General features: G+C 38.0%; 1 protein-coding gene across 3 annotated transcripts in view; it reads right to left on the reverse strand.

Annotated features, from left to right (window-relative positions):
• The window catches only part of TTK (TTK protein kinase), a 53,553-nt gene that overhangs the window by 13,071 nt on the left and 16,734 nt on the right, over nucleotides 1-23,748 (reverse strand). For 2 of the 3 annotated variants that reach the window (XM_057528232.1, XM_057528230.1), the window contains exons 11-17: nucleotides 18,283-18,431; nucleotides 10,890-11,026; nucleotides 9,401-9,527; nucleotides 5,976-6,068; nucleotides 2,369-2,526; nucleotides 2,085-2,236; nucleotides 618-742 (exon numbers count right to left, since the gene is read on the reverse strand). In XM_057528232.1, the coding sequence (XP_057384215.1) occupies nucleotides 618-742; nucleotides 2,085-2,236; nucleotides 2,369-2,526; nucleotides 5,976-6,068; nucleotides 9,401-9,527; nucleotides 10,890-11,026; nucleotides 18,283-18,431 (941 nt within the window). The remainder of the gene's footprint in view (nucleotides 1-617; nucleotides 743-2,084; nucleotides 2,237-2,368; nucleotides 2,527-5,975; nucleotides 6,069-9,400; nucleotides 9,528-10,889; nucleotides 11,027-18,282; nucleotides 18,432-23,748) is intronic. The other variant, XM_057528231.1, reaches the window with a different exon arrangement.

Below are 23,748 nucleotides of genomic sequence, written 5' to 3' on the forward strand. Positions count from 1 at the left end.
AAATCTGTATACACGGAACACACTGTCTTGGCTCCAAGCAGGGTTATTTTTAGTCGTTCTTTGGTTGTCATCGCCTCAGTTTTTATGGGGACAAATTTATTAAGATTGCTATTGCATATCCTACTATAAAAATGCAGTTGAGTATATTTATTATGGTGTTTCCAATATGAAGGCCCAATTAAGAATTTTTTTCAAACGTAAATGATAGGGAAAGCTTTACTTCTCTGGAAGAATGAAATAATTTTACCTCATGGACAATGAAAAACATGAAACTGCAATTCTCTCTTTGGTTGCTATGAGGAAACTGAGACAAAGTTTCAGGTGAATTTTAGATAATGACCAAGATGATTTCCAAGGCAGGTATTACTGCTTCTCTACCTCAGCTATAGGAAAAGCATTCAAAATTGCTGGATATATTTCTACTGGATCTTGACTTTCTAAATTGTCTTAATCATGTGATTAATTTGTTTTTTATAGTTATAATATCTGTTCTTGTAAAAAGGCTTCAAGTCCTTTGAAAAATGAAGTAGGGAAAAATAAAATCCTCATTAGCAAAATAATACTTCAAAGGTGAAAAGGAATTGAACTCTACTGTGTGGTAACCAGCCATTCATTACCTGAGAGTCTTTAACAATACTTGTTGTATCTGGTTGCATTTGGTTTGCAATTCCAAAATCAATTAGCTTTAGCATGCCATCAACTATCAGAAAGTTAGCAGGTTTCAGATCACTGTGAACAATACCTTCAAAATAAAAATCCATGATAATATTAGACCATGTAAAACATCCTAAGTACAAAAAAATTTCACAATCTGCTGAGTTGATTCCTTTAATTAGTCAATCAAATTAAATATTCATTTTTAATATGTACTACAAACAGATAGCACTTGCTATGTGCCAGGCACTATTGGAAGTTTGTCGCTTGTATTGAATCATTTAACCCTCATACCAGTGCTGAGGTAAGTACTACTGTTATCCCCATTTTTAGCTGAGGAAACTAAGGCAGAGTTTAAGCAATCTGTTCAAGGTCACACAGCCTGAGTTAACGGTGTCATGAGTTGAACCCAGGCAGTCTGGCTTCAGAGTTTATGCTCTTAACAACCACTGCGATTCACTGCCCGTGAGAGAGCACTGTGTATTACACTGCCAGGTGGTAGGACCCTAACGCTCTGGACATGTCCATCCCTACGGCCTGGTCTTGATCACTGGTGAATTATCTTTTAACTTATAGGACGGGAGACACAAGGAGACAATTTACAATTACCTACATTATCCGTTATTTAAAATAAGGAAAAGGTAAAGGCAAAGAAGCCGTAAAAAGAACCAAGGCCAAGTAAGGTAAAAGCCAACCCAGAATGTAGGGCTAACAGTTAAAAAAAAAAAAAAAAAAAGTAAAACCAGCTCCCATACAAGGTACACAATACAAAACAACTAGGAGAATGAGTGAAAAAAAAATCTCAGATTTTTAGGATACCTGAACCCCAGTCTCATATCTGCTATTATCCAAGTATTTGGAGACCCAGGGTTATGGACTATGTTAATATTGACAAAGATACATTTTGTATTATGCATGCTTTATGGATGTGGGGATTTGAGTTCATGCACTATATCCTTTCATTAACAGCATTTTTAAAAATTTTTATTTATTTATTTATTTATGGCTGCGTTGGGTCTTTGTTGCTGTGCGCGGGCTTTCTCTAGTTGTGGCCAGTGGGGGCTACTCTTTGTTGCGGAGCACGGGCCCTGGAGCGCACGGGTTTTAGTAGTTGCGGCGTGTGGGCTCAGTAGTTGTGGCGCACGGGCTCAGTTGCTCCGCGGCATGTGGGATCTTCCCGGACCAGGGCTGGAACCCGTGTCCCCTGCATTGGGAGGCGGATTCTCAACCACTGTGCCTCAAGGGAAGTCCCTGTTAACAGCATTTTAAAGAAATGGTTTTGTCCCTTCATCTTTATTAAACTTCCAAATATTTAGTTTATCTAGCCTAAAGGTGCCAATAACCAATACCTTAAAATTATAGGTGTATTTCTCTAAGATAGCACTACTAATGAATATTTTAACTTTACATATGAAGAGATTTTAAAATACCATGTTGATGAATCGTGTGAACTGCCTCCAACATATTTTTCCAGTAACTCTTGCGTTCCCATGGATTGATGGATTTTTTCTTTTTAAGCCAAGTATTAAGATCAATATTTCCACATTCCATTACCATGTAGATGTACTGATCTGCGATTTCACTGCCATTAAAAACAAACAAAAACAATAAAACAATAAATGGTTAGGTTATACTACTAAGATTTACTAAGTATTTATCTTAAGAATTAAAGCCAAAAAAAGTCTTCTTTTTAAATTAAAAAAAAAATTCTTACTAATCATAAAGTCGGATGATTTTATCACTGTGTTGTTGTAGTTTATTCAGATAAGCAATTTCATTCCGGTAACTATCAATTGTTTGGCTATCTGCTTCTTCTAAGTTCACATACTTTATAGCATGTATCTGTTTCTTTCCATTCAACACCTGAAATACCTATAGAGTAGAACAAATGAAAAAGGTTAGAATACACTATTTATATACTGCCACAATATTTCTACATTTATTAGATAAAATCTTAGATTAAGGATTATTGATGTGAATAATTTAAAATGTCTGGGCTTCTTTTGAGTATAGAAGGAAAACAAAACATGTTAGGAGAGTAACAGTACATTCTCAACTACCTATGACAATGGGCATAGGTAGTTGCCCAATCTACATGTAAGAAAGGTAATTTAAATTTCATATACATTCATAACACTCTATTAGATGTTGCAACCAGGGAGATAACCTGAAGAAAAAGACATTAAAAAATGCTAAGGAAGACTAAGGGCTGTAAAAAAGAGTTAATTCATTTCACAGATGGTGTTTATTCCATTGTGCCTGGAGTTGACAATTTCATTCATGTGGTAGAGAATATTTTAAAATAGGTGCTAATTGTAAGCTATCAGTATACTCGGCTGTAAAAAGTAGATCAGGTCCAATTTTCAAAATCAAGTTGACAGGAACAAGATGTTCCTGTAAGCATATTGAGGTCCAGGTCAAATTGCTCTGGCTATAATGACAGTCAACTTCTAAGCAATATTAATAAGGCAGGTAGTACATTTCGAAAACACTGCTAATGTGTCTCACTTTCAGCAAACGTGCAACAGGGATGGGGCTTCTAAATGCAAGAATTCAGACACAAAATGCTAGTGTAAGCAAGAAAAATTACATTCATTTATCTCCTTGCACCCACTGAAGTAAAACATCATTTATTTAAAAGCCATTAACCTTGACTATCCAGCAGATACTGGCAAGAAATGAGAAAAGAGCCAAAGTGTAGGTGAGGTTCATGCATGTCAAGTGCACTGATAAGCAGAGTCTCTCAGGTACAGCTTAGTTACCTGCATCTTAAATACAAAACTCTGACAAAGTATTACTAGTTTTACTTGCACAGAAAGCAAATTAGAGGAGGAGGGGCATAAAACAGTGATAGGGCAAGAAGCGGCAGAAAGTAGCAAGGAAGAAAAGTAATTTTCAAACAGCAGAAAGCCATTTTGTGTGAGGTAAACAGCCTTATAGTGTCAGAGTTAGAATCTGTCAGTTTCATGGAAAGTTAATGAAAGAACTAGAAAGGTTAGTGTTTTGAACATTCCCACTAGCCCCATGGATTTTCTAAATGCTCTTAATAGGGTATAAATTGGTCACTGTCTAAACGCTAGCATAGACAGAGCATAAACAATGTTAGTTTCATAAAGCATGTTACCTTCTTTTCCCTGAGGCGTGATGATTTTGTCAACACCATCATAATAAATAATAATTCAATCGCACTAAGAAAATATGGGCCGGTCATAGCTTTATCACTTGGCCCTTGACTTAAGTAAGCTTATATCTTCATTATCCTCCAAGGAAAAAATGTTTAAAACACTGTTAAGATTACACTACATCTTCTGAAAACATGCTACTAAATAAATAAATATGTTGATAAAAATCAATTCCATTGTCCTTTTATTCCCATGCCTAAAATGTGAGGCAAGGAAGCAAGGAAGAGAACAAAGGAAATGTACACAGAAAAGAAATTAATATTATTGAACAATTGCTAAACATGGTAATGTATACACCTTATTTATAGTAAGTTAACAAGACATCTTAAGCGAGTCTAGTTATTGTCAGCTGTCTTAAAAAATTATAATAAAACTTAAAATGAACCAAACAGGCTTAGTTTCATGTATCATCCTTAACAACTTAAGAGTAGCAAAACAGCTGAGGAGGGCTCTTCATTCAACAAACACTTCGGTGTTTGTTATTTTTCCAGCCACTGTTCTAGATAACGGAGCAAACATTGGTGAGCAAGTCAGACAAACCTCCCTACGCTGATGGAACTCACATTCAAGTGCAAGGGGACACAAACAACAAAACCAAATAAGTAAATTACAGAGCACATTAGCAGATGAGCTACAGAGAAAAATAAAGCAGGAGAGGGGAATGGAGCTCGCTGGCAACTGGAAGGTAGGAGTTGGGGTTTTAGAGCGTGGTCAAGGAAGCCCTGATTGAGAAGACACTAGAGCAAAGATGTGAGGGTATCGAGGAAAATCAACTCTTATGCTAACATAGACCAGGAGAGCAAGGACTGAGTCAGTGAGACCAGTTAGAATGCGACTGTAACAGTTCAGGTGAAAAGATGAAGCCACTTTGGCCAAAGGGGTAAGAGTGGAGGTGGTGAGGCAGAGTCAGATTCTGGATAGACTCCGAGGTGGAACCAGTAGGACTGATGACCAGTGGGTGAGTGTCGCGAGAAAGTGCAGTCAGTGATGACCCCGGGCTGCTTGGCCCGGTAACTGCAAGAATGAAGCTGCCAGTTACTGAAATGGGAACGACCGTGAAGCAACAGCTATGCTTGGGACATACGAAGTTTTAAGTATCTATCGACGCCCAAGAAGAGATGCTGAGCAGTCAAATTGGATACGTAAGTCTGGAATTCAAAGGAGAAGTTTGAGTTGAAGATATAAATTTGGGAATTGTCAGCATGTACATGGTACATAAAACCACGAGACTGGATGAGAACACCAAGGGAGTGAGCGAGTTTAGAGAGAGAAGAGGCCAAGAACGGAGCTCAGGGGCTTTGCACCATTCGGATCAAGGATATGAGGAGGACAGAGAAGGAACGGTCATTGGCAAGGAGGAACACTGAAAGAGGCCAAGTGGGAAAAAAAGCTTCAGTGAGGAAAGAAAGATCAACTGTTCCAATTGTTATGTAACCCACAATCAAAGCTAACAATGAGTTTTGGCAAAAACATGGAGGTCATCAGTGATTTTGATAACAGCTGTTTGGTGAATAATGAAGGTAAAAGTAAAAATCTGATTTAAGTGGATTTAAGTGAACGAAATGAGAAGAACTGAAGATGGGAAGTTTAGACAACTCTTTTGAGATCCCTGCCAGCCAGAGAATTAGAACCATATACATTTAGAACTCAGATAAATTTAGGAAATGATCTATTCCAAATCTAGAAATTCACTTGTTGCTAAATTCTGTTTCTGAAAAGAAAAACTCAAAACAAAACGAAACCCATTAATCAAAAACCTTGCTGAATCATCCTAGGCATAGCGGTTATTCACATCACAGTCTGACTCACTTTTAGAAAGACTCTTTGGTGATAATACGAAGCTGTCATTTGCCACCCCCAAGTCAATGTTAATGTTATTTAGAGAAGAAACATGGAATCATAGGACATTGGAGGGAAGAGGAAGGAATTGAAATTAAGAGGTGGGTCTAAAGAAATATGCCATTTGCTGAGGGGAGGGGATGGGGGGAGGGGATGGGAGAAGGGGATGAAAAGGAGTTGTTGGCTCAAGGGAAATATGGGCCCCCAGAAGTTAAGAAAAAAGGCCTCAAAAGGTAAAAAGACAAAGAGAGGAAAGTTTAAAATATTTTTATCCATTCCTTAAATATTCAGGATACCTACCTTACTTGAACCTCCACTTCCTAGCTGCTTCAGTATGGAATACATTTTTCCTTTAACTGAAATGCATTCATTTGCTGAAGAGGATGCTGAAATCTAGATAATTAAAATAGATAAAGATTCAAATGTTCAGAGAACATGCCTGAGAAACTAGCTTGCATTTAGTACAGTGAAATGCTTCCAATTCTGAAATTATCTGAACTCTTAATTAGATGTCACAATATTTCAATATTTTAAAGAAGCAATTTACATACTTCAGTCAAAAAAGTAAACTTATTAAATTAATATATAGGCAAAGTTCCAAAGTCTCCTCTTCCAACTTGCCTTTACTTCTTAACATAATACATAAATAGAAAATTTAAGGGGGAAAAAAACCCTCTTAATGTCCAACACACAAACTCACAAGCTATCGCTTTTCATCTTTCTTACCTGTTCTTTTTTCTTACACAAACCTTTTTACTTACATACTTACAAAGATAAACACACAACTTGATCTATATATTTTTTTCTCCTTGAGCATTACATTATAAACGAAGCAGCATGCTAAGGTGCTAAGAGTTCCAGAGTCAATCAGACAAATGCAGATTTTAGTGATGTCCCCTTTATGCTGGGTGATGTTCAACAAGCTGCTTATTTTGAACTTGAGCATCTTCCTCGGCAAACTCTCAGCCGATGTACTATATACAACACGCCTGCCCTCCCTTCCCTGATGCTAGACCATCTGTGGGCCTATAAACGCTCTGAACAGATGGAGTGTGTGAGGACTTACTCTGAGCTGACAAGGAAGCTGGAGACACAGAGAGCGCCTGATTAGCTGATTAACCAAGTTGAAACAAGGTCTGAATAAACCTCAATTCAACTAAGTCCTGCTTTACAGCCCACATGGTAGAATCTTTCTCAGGTGCTCTCCTTCTACATAACATAAAAGATAAGCTTTCTCATAATTCAAAAACAGTCATGTATGCACCCCAATGTTCACTGCAGCACTATTCACAATAGCCAGGACATGGAAGCAACCTAAGTGTCCATCGACAGATGAATATATAAAGGAGATGTGGCACATATATACAATGGAGTATTACTCAGCCATAAAAAGAAACGAAATTGAGTTATTTGTAGTGAGGTGGATGGACCTAGAGTCGGTCATACAGAGTGAAGTCAGAAAGAGAAAAACAAATACCGTATGATAACACATATATATGGAATCTAAAAAAAAAAATGGTTCTGATGAAACTTTATTCCTGTCTGATGAACCTAGGACAGGAATAAAGACGCAGACATAGAGAATGGACTTGAGGACACGGGGAGGGGGAAGGGTAAGCTGGGACGAAGTGAGAGAGTAGCATTGGCATATATACACTACCAAATGTAAAATAGATAGCTAGTGGGAAGGAGCTGCTTTGCACAGGGAGATCAGCTCGGTGCTCTGTGACCACCTAGAGGGGTGGGATAGGGACGGTGGGAGGGAGACGCAAGAGGGAGGGGATATGGGGATGTATGTATACATATAGCTGATTCAGTTTGTTATACAGCAGAAACTAACACAACATTGTAAAGCAATTATACTCCAATAAAGGTGTTAAAAAAATAAAAATAAAAAATAAAAGATAAGGTTTCTGATTTCTTTAATCTAGGGCTGAACAACACTGTTGAGTCATGAAGTATGTTTTCTGTAAGAAAGTGTTAGGCTTTGAAATATGTACCCATTATTTGTCATTGAGTTGTAACTTCATCACAAGTCTTCACTGCTCCCTCCCCTCTCTTCCTTTTGGAGCTTCCTCTCCTACTTAAACTGAAAATTTCTGAGAGGAAAGGAAGCCGTTCAGTAGCCTTCCCCCCTAGCTGCTGAAAGGTATTAGATAAAGTACTTCTGACCTATTTCCGATTCAATGCCGATGTGACATTGTTTCCTGCACAGGACACCCCGCAAGGCGCTTAGTCTAAGATCACTTCCCTTCTGCAACCTGTTCCCGGCTTCCTGTCCCTCCTGGGGCAAAACTTAACGAGCCCAGCAGAGCCCTCAGCCTCACCCCTGCCCCCTGGCGAGCTCCAGCCACCCTCTGGCCTCCTTCAGTTTCCTCCTGACACTGGCCTCTCCTAGAAGGCGCCTCGCCCCTTCACTCGGCCGTGTCTGCCCTGACTTTTAGAGCTCAGCTCAAACAGGGCATGACACGACTAATAGCTCCACGAATGTTTTTTGAATTAACGTATGGGCAAACCTGATCACCCTTCTCTGTCTCCTTTATAATTTATTATACTGCTGAGTTAATCCTCAAAACACTATTACCTCTGTCCACAGTTTCCACTCTATTGTTAGCTAATTTTTTTACTCCATTATATTTAAAATGATGGTAAAATTTACATAACATAAAATGTAACATTTTAACCATTTTTAAGTATACTCTTCAGTGGTGTTGAGTTGTGCATTCACACTGTTGTGCAACCCTTAACACCATCCGCCTCCAGGACTTCTCATCATCTCATGCTGAAAAAACCCTGCACCCCTCAAACAGTAACTCCCCATTCCTCTCTCCCTCTAGCCCCTGGTACCCATTGTTCTACTTTCTGTCGGCTAGTTTTTTAATCTCTTGATTTGTTTAGTTAATTATTTGTGGTTTATTTGGGGTTTTTTTTGCTGTTTTATTTAAACAATTGCTGCTAAATTTTATTATTTACTAAGCATCAGGCTCTGTTGTAAGAGCTAAATATATATTAACTAATTTAATCTTCACAATCATCCTATGGGGTAGATAGGTTTATTACCCCCATTTTAAAGATGATGAAATGAACACAAGAGTTTATTTAACTTGTAAAAGGTCACATAGCTGGTAAGTAGTGAGGCCGAGAGTCAAGGACAGGCAGTCTCCCGTCAAAGCCTATTCTTTCAACCAATATTAAGCTGCTTCTCAGATAGTTATTAGAAACAAATTTTAGTATTGATGTCAAGAGAGTCTCTAAATAATTTTTTTCCCAGATGGTAATACCTTACCAGCAAAAAAATTTTTACCTTATCAATACTTTATAATAACTACTTTATAATATATTCTAGTAGTATCTCATATTGCTATTCTGATATTCTTAAAGATTTACTTGTATGTTAATCAGCCAGTGAAATGAAGCTGGTCACTAACAGCTGGTTTACAAAGTTAAACAGAATAAAAAATAACCTAGATTATAAAAGAAGTTTTATCTAGCTACTCAAACTAGATACTTCGGGCTAGTGAAAAAAGCTTCATTAGCTTCTTCAATAACTAACCTCTCAAAGTCATAAGGCACCTTTATGAGAATATCAGAAAAGAGTTTTGCCTAATGGGACTAAGAATGGACAAGTCTTTAACACCATTCTTAAAAACTAGATCCTGCAAAAATAAAACCTTTGAAATTGGTCATACCTTAACAGGTACCATTACAAATAAAGCTTATCAAACCTGCAAATTTTGAAGTGGAGTAACAGGTATTTGCTGCTGTTGCTGCTGGAAACAGGCAAGTTGGCTATATGGTGTTGACAACTGACAAGCAGGTGGAAAGTCGTTCTTTACAACTGGAGTCCTGAAACTGGGAAAGATATTTTTTAAAATTTAAAACATTAAAGCTTTAAAAACAAGATTCTGACTCAGATTTTGTGTGGTAGATACACATTTAAATGTGTTACATCAAACAGAATCCAAGTCAGTTTTCCTAATACATCTGAGTCATTTATTCTAGATAACACCATCACCAGAAATTTCATTTTGGGGGAGTTCTTTCTGAAAGTAATTTTTTGTCCCCAGACAAGAAATCCTTATTAAAATAAATAAGATGTCATTTAAAATATAGAGTTGGGGTTATTTTATAAAATCTAGCCAAGGCAAATCTCAGCCTATGGCTGATCACAGATTTTATGAGTGCTTCTTAACAATAATGTTCTACACAGCCTCCTAGAAATATGTGAAAGCCAATTACATCAGAGGAGTTTGGCCTTTGAGCATAAAGCTGCTCAGCTCACATCTGTGCTTTGCTTGTCTTATTCACTGTTGTATTCTCAACACCAAGAATGGTGCTTGGCACAAAGGAATTCTACAAGTATTTGTTGACAATAAATAGTTTCACAAGAAATAACTATATTCCTAGTTTAGTTAGCTGTCATTCTTTAAAACATTCTAAGTATAATAAAATTAGGTAATATATAGCAAAATTGTATTAAGTAGGAAAGAGACTAGGTTATACAACCCCAAGGCCAGTTCTAATTAAGATCAAAGATTACATTATGAAAATGAAACGCAAAAGGCATCATGGACTTCAGTTATCCTCTAAGACATTAAAAATATAGCCACTAGTTATAGGATTCGCCACATCCCTTTCTTTCTTTTCTCAGAAATGCCACTGATGTGCTTTTCCATATCCCTTGTGTTTCCTGTCAACCAGCACTGACCAGCTTCTTCACTCATCCCTCACTGCCAGCCACTGCGGTCTTGAACACCACCGGAGCTATGTGAGCTGCGCCACCAAGAGAAACCATCACACTCCAAGTAACACCTCATTCGCTATATAATGTATCCACACTTTACTCGCTCTAAGAATGCTAACCTTTAAAATCTCTCTCTCAATTACAGAGAGTTATCCATGTGGCAATGCATGATTATCAAGAAGTTTTGCATACTTAGAGTATTTAAAGGTACTGCCTATAGGTAAGTATAAAAAGTACAGAGTATATATATAGTAGGTACAGATTACAATATGACAGAGACTTTCATTACAATCCTTAAAAATATATCGTAGCCACCTTCCCCTCCTCTTTTACAGATGAAAAAAACTGATGCTGAGAAAAATAATATGACTTTGGAAAGTCTTTAAAGAGCGGGACCCACCTCCAGATCTGTTTGGCCCCGAAGCCCATGTTATTTCTAGTGTACCAAGCAAAGAACCAAAAGTAATTACCAGCTCATATAATCATCCAAGACACTGTTGCTGGGTGTCTTACAGATAGATTTTGGGTCAATCCATTTAGGTGTTGATATCGGTGGTGACTGCTTTGAAACCGAAAGGGCAGGTTGCTCAAAACTGGTTTGTTTCTGCTAGACCAAAATAAAAAACATCACGATTTCCGGTTTTTAAATTAGTCACCTGTTCAACAGTTTCACAAACATAACTTCTAAAAGAAAATTAACATATGAAATACAAAAGCATGCTAAAATAGGTAGCCGTATGTATTCCAGACTTTCAATAACTTTTTAGTACAGCTCTTTTACTCTAAATTTTGAAGCCTGTTATATTTTCCTCAAAGGGACTTCAAGTAGGGGGAATGTACATAGCATTGTTTAACAAAACAAGATCTAATATCCTCTCCCATTAGGGCTACTATCACTAGCATTGAACTTTTATAATCTAAGTAAGTACTCTGTGCTTCAGAAAACTAGTCTTTCTTTAATCAGTAAAATCATTCCCTACTTTTATGTTTGGAGGGAAAATGACCAAATACTAATTATTTAGCAAAATTTGAAATGGCAAATACCTATCTAGTGTTCTTCTTTCTCCCTTGTAAAAGACATAGAGCTTGTAGAATTTATCTCATACAAATCCCAAAGCAATAAGGGACATCCTCTACAGTAGGGATCGGCAAATTACAGCATGTAGGCTGAATCTGGCCTGCTGCTTGTTTTTGTAAATAAACTTTTATTGGAACACAGCAATGTCTATTTGTCTACATCTTGTCTATGGCTGTTTTCATGAGATAATGACAGAGTTCAATAGTTGCAACAGTGACCATCTGGCCTGCAAAGCTTACTAAGCTTTTGCAGAAAAAGCTTGCCAACTCCTGCAAACCACATTTTGCTTGAACGCTATTAGTGAGTGTTCACTACCTCTATCTACTTCCATTTGGGGACAGCTTTAGCTGTTAGCAAGTATTCACAGACAGTTAGGTTAAATCAGCTTCTATATTATAATTTCAACCCACTGGGTCCACATTATGCTCTGGAGATCCACAATGGATAAATCTATACTATTTTCTGCATTTCAATCCTTTGAGTTTTTGAAGATAGCTAGCATGGCCACTGTATCTCTTTTCCTGGGTAAATTTTCCACTTCCTTTAAGATTTCCTCATATATATATCTAGATTAGTGGTCAGGATGGTACTGAGAATCTGTGATAGTAAGATTACTAAGCAAGGAAAGTGGAAAGGTTGTACTCATAGACCGGGATGTTTGCATTTGAGATTTTGGAGATCAGAATTGAGAATATAGGGATGGGTAGCTAAGGTGAAATTAAGAAAATGGGCATGAGGGAGGAAGAAGTTATGAATCTGGAGGCCAGGTGTAGGACTAGTGATACATAGGGGTGTAGAAGCTAACAAAAAGTGATGATAGATGTTGGGTTGCAGTTGAAAGAAGTGATCCAGAGCCTAATATTTTCAAAGAATGATGGGGAGTCACTAGGAGGTTCAGAGATGATGGCAACGAGCAAGACAGGAGAGCATATGCAGAAGGCAGGTGCGTCAAAAGGACAGGGTTTTTGCAAGAGAAGAAATGGTCTGGACATAGCTTCGGGGAGCTTGCAGGAAAGTGAGCTGGGAGACAGAAGCAGCCTCGGGGCTTCCCTGGTGGCGCAGTGGTTGAGAATCTGCCTGCTAATGCAGGGGACACGGGTTCGAGCCCTGGTCTGGGAAGATCCCACATGCCGCGGAGCAACTAGGCCCGTGAGCCACAACTACTGAGCCTGCGCGTCTGGAGCCTGTGCCCCGCAACGGGAGGGGCCGCGATAGTGAAAGGCCCGCGCACCGCGATGAAGAGTGGCCCCCGCTTGCCGCAACTAGAGAAAGCCCTCGCACGAACCAAAGACCCAACACAGCCAAAAATAAATAAAAGATTTAAAAAAAAAAAAAAAAATAGTTAACCTATTTAAAAAAAAAAAAAAAAAAAAAAAAAGAAGCAGCCTCCACTTGAGTGGGCAGCTGGAGAAGGAGCAACCTCAAGAAACTGCCTCGTTTTTTCTTTTTTACCTAAGTGTACTATTCAGTGGTTTTTAATATATTCACAAGAGTATGCAATCACCACCACTATTTAATTACGGAACATTTTCATCATCCTAAGACGAAACTCCGTATTAGCAGTCACTCTCATTCCCCACTCCTCCTGGGCTCTGGCAACCCCTAATTTACTTTCTGTCTCTGTGGATCTGCCTATTCTAGACATTTCTTATAAAAGGGATCACAAAATATATGGCCTTTTGTGACAGGTTTCCATCATTTAGCATGTTTTCAAGGTTCATCCATGCTGTAGCATTTATCAGTGCTTCATTACTTTTATTATTGAATAAAAAAATGAAATAATAAAATCAGAGTAACACATTTGCTTATTGACTCACCAGGTGGTAGATATTTGGGTTATTTCTACTTTTTTACAATTATGAATAATGCTGCCATGAACATTCATGTACAAGTTTTTGTGTGGATATATATTTTCAATTCCCTTGAGTATATACCTAGGAGTAGAATTGCTGGATCATATGGTAACTGTATGCTTAACTTTTTGAGGAACTACCATACCATTTTTTTTTTTTAATTCAGGACATTCTAATTTCAAATTAAGCACAATTAGTAATTATGATAGGTGCTTTACTTTTTAATATTTTCCCCCCAAAATTCTTAGTAATTAAATGTTATAATGAGCACTATAATTGATACAATCATAAAAAATGCATGAATAAACATAAAATAACTAAGCGTACAAAGCAATTTTTATGAATAGCGAAACAATGCAAGTTGGTGGTTGATGAAGCAGTATATAGACACAAACCTGCAGGGCAACTAGCAGGCAGAGGAAAACTAGACCTCACGTGCAACCAGGAGTAAAAGGCAGAAAATTACTAGTAGGAAATCTCTCTTAAGAAGGCACATTTAGATTTTTTTCTTAAGTGTAAATTTTCTCAACTAAGCACCTCATAATAACTCTGGCAAGGTGATCACCATTTATGTAGGTCTCAGAATGGTCCTCTTCTGCCTTGACCCGAGAAGAAGCAGTGGAGGTAAGTTATACTGCTATGCCATACCGTTTTCAAGTGACTGTACCATCCTACATTCTCACCAGCAGTGTATGAGGGTTCATTTATCCACATCTTCACCAACACTTATTACTGTCTCTTTTTAATTATAGCCATCTTGGTGCGTGTGAAATGGTGTCTCATTGCGGTTTTGATTTGCATTTCCCTAATGACAGATAAATAGTTTTAAGTCCCTTTACCATTCTATTGGTTTACAAGTTTTAAAAAGAAAAAAAGAGGAGATACTGTTTGTCCATGGTTCAACCTGTCAGGATTCTTCTCATCTAACATTTGTTACCTACTCCATTACTTAGATCAACAGTTCTCAAAGAGTGATCTAGAAATAGCAGAAAGAGAGGGGTTCCCAAGATCTTTTCTTGGAGTCTGAGAGGTTAAAACTATTTTCATAATCATACTAAGACATTATTTGCCTTTTTCACTTTCATTCTTTCATGAATATAAACTAGAGTTTTCCCAAGGCTAGAAGGCATGTGATAGTGAAATAGATTGAATGCAAAAGTGGATACAAGAAATCCAGTCTTCTGTTAAGCCAACCATTACAGAAATTGTAAAAATTGTAAAACAATATCACTCTCTTCACTGTAACTATTTTGTTTTGAAAAATACTTATTTTTCAGAAGGAACATAGCTCAACATAAAAAAATCCATGTATGACAAGCCCACAGCAGACATCATACTCAATGGTGAAAAGATGAAAGCTTTCCTCTAAAATCAGGAACAAGACAAGGATGCCCACTCTTCACACTGTTACTTAACATGGTATTGGAAGTCCTAGCCACAGCAATTAGACAAGAAACAGAAATAAAAGGTATCCAAATTGAAAAGGAAGAGGTAAAACTGTTACTATTTGCAGACATGATATTATATACAGAAAGCCCTAAAGACTCCACCAAAAAAACCTGTTAGAAACAATCCCATTAAAAACAATAAAATATCTAGGAACAAATTTAACCAAGTAAGTGAAACACTTGTATACTCAAAACTATAAGACACCAATGAAAGAAACTGAAGACACAAATAAATGGAAAGATATTCTGTGTTCATGGATTGGAAGAATATTGTTAAAATGACCATAACTACCCAAAGCAATCTACAGAGTCGATGCAATCCCTATCAAAATTTCAGTGGCATTTCTCACAGAAATAGAACAACCCTAAAATTCATGTGGAACCACAAAAGATCATGAATGGACAAAGCAACCTTGAGAAAGAAGAACAAAGCTGGAGGCATCACGCTCTCTGATTTCAAACTATATCACAAAGCTATAGTATTCAAGACAGTATGACACTGTCATAAAAACAGACACACAGATCAATGGTGTTGGGAAAACTGGACAGCCACATGCAAAAGAATGAAACTGGACTACTTTCTCATACCATACACAAAAATTAACTCAAAATGAATTAAAGACATGAATATAAGACCTTAAAATATAAAAATTCTAGAAGAAAACATAGGTAGTAAGCTCCTTAACACAGGTCTTGGCAATGAATTTTTAGATCTGACACCTAAAGTAAAGACAAAAGCAAAAATAAACAAGTAGGACTACATGAAACTAAAAAGCTTCCGCACAGCAAAGGAAACCATCAACAGAATGAAAAGACAGTCCATGGAATGGGAAAAAATATTTGCAAACCACATATCCAATAAGAGGTTAATATCCAAAATACACAAGGAGGGGCTTCCCTGGTAGCACAGTGGTTAAGAATACGCCTGCCAATGCAGGGCACATGGGTTCGACCCCTGGCCCAGGAAGATCCCACATGCCATGGAGCAACTAAGCCCATGCATCACAACTACTGAGCCTGCACTCTAGAGCCTGTGTGCCACAACTACTGAGGCCCATGTGCCTAGAGCCCGTGCTCCGCGACAAGAGAAGCCACTGCAATGAGAAGCCCATGCATGGCAACAAAGAGTAGCCCCCGCTCGCCGCAACTAGAGAAAGCCTGTGCACAGCAACAAAGACCCAACACAGACAAAAAAAAAAAAAAACCACAGGGAACTCATTACAACTCAATACCAAAAATCAAATAACCAACTTATAAATGAACAGTGGCGCTGATTAGATATTTTTCCATAGAAGACATACAAATAAATAGTCAACAGGTATATGAAAAGATGCTCAACATCACTAATCATCAGGGAAATGCAAATCAAAATCACAATGAGATATCACCTCACACCTGTCAGAGTGCCTATTATCAAAAAGAGAAGAAATAAGAAGTGTTGACAGGGATGTGGAGAAAATAGAAGTCTTGTGCAGTGTTCGTGAAAATGTAAATAGAACTACCATATGACCTAGCAATTCTACTTCTGGGTATTTATCCAAAGAAAAGGAAAACACTAACTTGAAAAGGTATCTGTACCCTCATGTTCATAGCAGCATTATTTACAATAGCCAAGAAATGGAAACAACCTAAATATCCATTGATGGCTGAATAGATAAAGAAAATACGGTACATATATACAATGGAATATTATTCAGCCATAAAAAGGTATGAAATCTTGCCATTTGTGACAACACCAATGGACCCTGAGGGCATTATACTAAGTGAAATAGCTAGAGAAAGACCAATACTGCATAGTATCACTTATATGTAAAATCTGGAGGGGAAAACAACAACAACAAAACACCAAGCTCACAGATAGTTTGGTGCTTGCTGGAGGCGGGGGTGGGTGGGTGGGTGGGAGTGGGGCTGGGGGAAGAGGATCAAAAGGTACAAACTTCCAGTTACAAGATAAATAAGTCATGGGGATGTAATGAACAACGTGGTGACAATAGTTAATAATATTGAATTGCATATTTGAAAGTTGCTAAGTGAGTTGATCTTAAAAATTCTCATCACAAGAAAAAAAATTTGTAGCTATGTATGGTAATGAATTTAACTAGACTTATTGTGCTGATCATTTTGCAATAGAGTTGATCCTTGAACAGCTGGGAGATTAGGGGCACCAACCTCCCATGAAGTCAAAAATCCACATATAAACTTACAGTTGGCGCTATGTATCCACAGTTCCACGTTCTCGGAATCAACCAACCAAAGATCATGTAGTACTATAGTACATATTTATTGAAAAAAATCCATGCATAAGTGGACCCACAGAGTTCAAACCCATGTTGTACAAGGGTCAACTGTATATACAAATATGCAAATATCGAATCATTATGTTGCACACCTAAAACTAATATAATGTTGTATATCAATTATACCTCAGTAAAACAAAATACTTATTTTTAAGTGTATCTACATTCACATGTAAAAAGTTTATTCTTGTTATTTTTAATAAATTAGTAAATATTTTTTAAATGTATTGGTTTTACTTTTTAATATAGCAAATACAGATAAACATAGCCTACGTAAACCAAAGCTCTTTTTCCCCCCCCTTTTTGGCCACGTCGCGCAGCTTGTGGGATCTTAGTTCCCTGACCAGGGATTGAACCTGGGCCCTTGGCAGTGAAAGTACGGAGTCCTAACCACCGGACCTCCAGGGAATTCCCCCAAAGCTCTTTAGGAACCTCGATAATTAAGAGTATAAAAGAAGGCACCAAAACCAAAATATTTGAGAACTGTTGAGTTAGAATACAACTGAAAAGTAATAATGACAAGAGTATGGCCGTGAACTACGTACAGGTATGGCTTTCTACGAGATCCTTGCTTCTGAAATGGACCCAAGCCACTGAGAATGATCGTTCAACCTGTTATGAATTCACATTATCTAGTCTATATTTTTCTATTTTATTCATGAGGACGACAATAGGAAATTGTCAAATACTTGGTACAGCATTGCACTGGTTCAGCCATCTGCATATTGTTTTCTGGAAAAGGTAAGATAGTAAACATTTCCAGCTTTGCAGGCCAGGTGGTCTCTGTTGCAGTTACTCAGCTCTGCTGTTACAGTTCAAAAGCAAGCATAGACACTATGTAAATAAACGGGTACCACTGTGTTTCAAGAAAATGTTGTTTACAGACAGGCTCGGAACTAGATTTGGCTTCTAGGCTGTAGTTTGCTGACCCCTGCACCAGTCTACCAGCATCCAAAAATACTATTGAAAACAGAAAAGAATTCAGCTTGACATATACTCTTACTAAACTAAACCTTTATTACTGATCATTGTTTTATGAATTAAAAGCAAAAAAAACAAAAAACCACACACTTGAGCAAGCTGCTCCACTAAATATGGTACACAAGAATTTAATAAAAGAAGAAAACATTTAACATGATCATCACATTATAAACAATAGCAATGCTACACTTGAAAAGGAAAGTTACCTCTGTATCAACTTTTGAGATTATCTCTGAAATCTGCCACTGATTTGAAGATGCAGCAGGATTCTGGTTTACACATTCTGACTTTCTCTTAGATGGCCATTGTTTCTGGTTACTTTCTGGAACCTTTGGTTCTTGATGTTCTTTAGTTTCTGAAATTGTATTTGTTGTTGTTGTCATTAAAAGGCAAGAATATTTGATAATAACAAAATAAACCTAAACGATAGAACATGTTACAAAACTGTATTAGCATTTTGCTCTTAAAAAAACAAAGAAATTAAAAACTTTAGGCCAGCTGCTGACAATTTGCTTTTAGCAAGTCAGTTTTTCAAAGCTGCAACAGCCATCTTCCTAGGTTGTTACCTAGAGCTTTACCAAAGACCATTCTGAATTTAAATGCTTCTGGTCTTTACCAGAAAACAAGGAAATAAATAAGTAAAAATTTAAAAACATGTATGTCTTACTAATAAAAAGAAGCTAGTTCACTACTTTTCATAGACCTCTAGCTTTTCAACAAAAATTTTACCTTAAACTAGCCTGTAATTTACTTTAAGCGTCTGAACAAAAGAGCCTCAACAATAATATTGACTATTTTATGAATGTCAATATTCTGTCCCTATCATAACAGATGCAAAAATTCTAAACAAAATATTTGCAACTGATATACAAAAGATATAATAAATTATGACCAAGCTGTGTTTATTCCTAAATGCAAAGTTGCTTCAACACTTGAAAGTTAATTCAATTTGCCATAATAATAGAGGAGAAAAGTCTGTGGTCAACTCCAAAAATGCAGAAAAGGCATTTCATAAAATTCAATACCCAGTCACAAAAAAACTTTTAGTCTAGGTATAAAGCAAAACTCACTCTGTTTTGATATTTGATAAAGAATAGCTGTAAGACTCTAAGGCAATTATCACGCGAGGGTAAAATAATGAAAGTGGCTCTCTAAAATAAGGAGTGAACAAAAATGCCACCTATCACTCCTTCTATTCACCATTATGCTAGAGGTTTTAAGTGCAATACAGCAAAGAAAAGAAATGAAAGTTAAAGGACTGGAAGGCAAAAAATGTTATATTATTTTCAAACAATATGAAAGAATTTATAGGAAAATATTAGAATTATTCAGTGACTTTAGCAATGTCACTGTAAATATGATCAATAGCTAAATATCAGTTGTATTTTTATATACCAGCAACAAAGAAGTAGAGGATAAGTATTTTTTTAAAAAAAGATCCCATTCATTATCATATCAAAAAAAAAATACCAGATCTCTAAGTACATCTCTAGCAAAAGATAAGCAAAATCTCTACACAGAAAAGTATTTCTTCAATAATGTTTTAAAGATTACTTAAATGAATGACGGGATATGCCAGGTTAGTGGAGTAGAAAATTTATCTGTTAAGATGTCCACTTGTCCCACTAGATCTCAATCAAAATCCCATTAAAAAAAAAATGGAAATCTGACAGATTCTAATATTTATATGGAAATCCAAAAGGCTTAGAATAACTAAAATAGCTTTGACAAAGAACAAAGGTGGAAGATTTACACTGACAGATATGAAGACTTACTGCAGTAATTACATCAGTATTAGCACAAAGACACAAAGGACTATGGAACAGAGAAGAACCCAAAACCAGACATCAAACACAGACTCATCTAATTTAAAACAAATCACTGAGGGGAAAAAGGGTCTTTTCAATAAATGCTGCTGGATCTACTGGATATCCACATGGGGAGAAAAAAATGAATTCTGACGCTTGATCTTAACTATACACAAATATTAAATTCAAGTAGAATCTAACTCTAAATGTGAAACGTAAAATGATGTCTTCTGCAATATATGGAAAGGGCTTCTTCCCTGGTGGCTCGGTGGTTAGGAATCCGCCTGCCAACGCAGGGGACACGGGTTTGAGCCCTGGTCCAGGAAGATCCCACATGCCGCGGAGCAACTAAGCCCGTGAGCCACAACTACTGAGCCTGCACTCTAGAGCCCATGAGCCACAACTACTGAGTCTGCGTGCCACAACTACTGAAGCCCACACACCTAGAGCCCAAGCTCTGCAACAAGAGAAGCCACCGCAATGAGAAGCCCGCACACCGCAACGGAGAGTAGCCCCCGCTCGCAGCAACTAGAGAAAGCCTGCCCGCAGCAATGAAGACCCAACACAGCCAAAAATAAATAAATAAATTTATAAAAAAATAAATTAAATTAAATATATGGAAATATCTTTATGATCTTGGAGGAGGAAAAGATTTGTTTAAAGGCACAGAAAACACTCACCACAAAGGAAAAGACTGATAAATTAAAATGCATGATAATTAAGAATTTCATCAAGTCTTCACCACATAATAGGAGAAGTTACTTGTAAAATATATACCCAACAAAGGAGCTGTATCTAGACCATATTAATGTCTCCTAAAATCCATGCGAGAAAGAAAGGAAACCCAATGGAAAAACTGGTGAGGCTTGAACAGGTACTTCGCGAGAGGATAGCCCTATGGCCAATAAACACAAAAAGGTCTTCAGCATCGTTAGACATCAGGGAAATGCGAATTAAAACCACAGTGAGATATCACTTAGCAGAATCAGAATGTTTAACATTAAAGACCAACAATAAGAACTACTGGGAAGAATATGGAGCAAGAGCAACGTAAGTGCTGGTCAAACACAACACTTTGGAAAACCGTTCCGCACTATCGACGAGCTGAATACATACAACAGCCTGTGACCCGACAACCCCTCTCTGAATGCACTCGATGGAAACGTGTGTGAAAGAAATGAGAGCATTAAATTGGGTGCCAGATCAGTACTATAAACAAGAAGTTTTGGTAAAGATGATTTTTCAATCTTATCAGTTTGTAATAGGTGTCATGAAAATATAAAGTATGAATTTCCCCCAATTACTAGGAAGAGGAGTCTACAGTTGGACCTCCGTATCCGCAGGTTCCACAGGGCTGACTATACTACATCATTTTATATACGGGACTTGAGCAACCGAGGATTTGGGCAGCCGAGGGGGATCCTGGAAAAAACACTGATGTTCCCAATCAAAATCATGGCATCCCAGTTTGCAGGGACTGAGGGCTTTCCTGTGACATGGGACTTTCCGGGCTAAAACCAGAAAAGTCCCAGCGTTCCTCTTCAGTCCAATTAAAAGAAAAAATTACACCCAATCTGGCAACCTTTGTTTGGACAATGATATCCAATTCATGATCCCATTCAAAAATCTTTGATGGTACTCTGACATCTAAAAAAATAAAAAATTGAAGCCTGACATTCTAAGTCTAACTAGTCTTATCTCCCACTTCTATACTACCTGTGTTACAGTTTTCAGCGTAATTGACCATCTTTGTTCCTAGAATATTTTATTCTTTTTCTTACGTTATTCCCTCCATCTGAAATACTCTATCACTGCTATTTCTTGCTATTTAAATGCTAACAATTCTTCACGTTTCTTCTCCTGCACAAGCTATTTCCTTGTTTCCCCTAAACCAAATTAGTTCCTCAGATTTCTCCTTCCACTGAATCCTCATCGCATTTTATTGATGTGGTTCTCATGGTACTCTATATTCTACCCAGCATTATATTTATCAGTAGATCTCCCACACTGGTTGGCAATCTCCTTGGGACCCTGTCTCATTCATGTATATATCCTTAGAACATTCACCATAGTACTCATATATTGGAAAAGCAAATGTATGACAAAGGAGGAAAGGGAGAATTATCATATAAATACAGCTTCTGTGTCCTTTCCAGAAAGTATCTGTCAAGCCAACTGAGAAAAATAACTCAGTGCCACTGTATTTTCCCTCCAATCTTCCTTTAATGCACCTTTTAGGCAAATAAACTTTCTTTGCTACAGAATTTAGTAGTTTTCATATAATCTATAAAATTTAACTGAAATACAAGATAAAGGGAGATTAACCAAGATGGCAGAGTAGAAGGACGTGCTCTCACTCCCTCTTGCGAGAGCACCAGAATCACAACTGGCTGCTGGACAATCATTGACAGGAAGACCCTGGACTTCACCAAGGAGGACACCCCACGTCCAAGGACAGAGGAGAAGCCACAGTGAGACGGTAGGAGGGGCGCAATCAGAGTAAAATCAAATCCCATAACTGCTGGGTGGGTGACTCACAGACTGGCGAGCACTTATACCACAGAAGTCCACCCACTGGAGTGAAGGTTCTGAGCCCCACCTCAGGCTTCCCAACCTGGGGGTCCGGCAAAGGGAGGAGGAATTCCTAGAGAATCAGACTTTGAAGTCTAGTGGGAATTGATTGCAGGACTGTGACAGGACTGGGGGAAACAGAGACCCCACTCTTGGAGGGCACACACAAAGTAATGTGTGCATCGGGACCCAGGGGAAGGAGCAGTGACCCTGGGGGAGACTGAACCAGACGTACCTGCTGGTGTTGGGGGGTCTCCTGCAGAGGCGAGTGGTGGCTCTGTTTCACCGTGGGGATAAGGACACTGGCAGCAGAGGTCCTGGGAAGTTCTCCTTGGCGTGAGCCCTCCCAGAGTCTGCCATTAACCCCACCAAAGAGCACGGGTAGGCTCCAGTGTTGGGTCGCCTCAGGCAAAACAACCAACAGGGAGGGAACCCAGCCCCACCCATCAACAGTCAAGTGGATTAAGGTTTTACTGAGCTCTGATCGCCACAGCAACAGGGAGGGAACCCAGCTCCACCCATCAACAGTCAAGTGGATTAAGGTTTTACTGAGCTCTGACCGCCACAGCAACAGTCAGCTCTACCCACCACCAGAGCCTCCCATCAAGCCTCTTAGATAGCCTCAACCACCAGAGGGCAGACAACAGAAGCAAGAAAAACTACAATCCTGCAGCCTGTGGACCAAAAACCACAGTTACAGAAAGACAGAGAAGATGAAAAGGCAGAGGGCTATGTACCAGATGAAGGAACAAGAAAAAACCCCAGAAAAACAACTAAATGAAGTGGAGATAGGCAACCTTCCAGAAAAAGAATTCAGAATAATGATAGTGAAGATGATCCAGGACCTCGGAATAAGAATGGAGGCAAAGATTGAGAAGATGCAAGAAATGATTAACAAAGACCTAGAAGAATTAAAGAACAAACAAACAGAGATGACCAATACAATAACTGAAATGAAAACTACACTAGAAGGAATCAATAGCAGAATAACTGAGGCAGAAGAACGGATAAGTGACCTGGAAGACAGAATGGTGGAATTCACTGCTGCAGAACAGACTAAAGAAAAAAGAATAAAAAGAAATGAAGACAGCCTAAGAGACCTCTGGGACAACATTAAACGCAACAACATTCGCATTATAGGGGTCCCAGAAGGAGAAGAGAGAGAGAAAGGACCAGAGAAAATATTTGAAGAGATTATAGTCGAAAACTTCCCTAACATGGGAAAGGAAATAGCCACCCAAGTCCAGGAAGCGCAGAGAGTCCCATACAGAATAAACCCAAGGAGAAACACGC

Source organism: Balaenoptera acutorostrata, chromosome 14, assembly GCF_949987535.1.
Source record: "Balaenoptera acutorostrata chromosome 14, mBalAcu1.1, whole genome shotgun sequence".
Lineage (NCBI taxonomy): Eukaryota > Metazoa > Chordata > Mammalia > Artiodactyla > Balaenopteridae > Balaenoptera > Balaenoptera acutorostrata.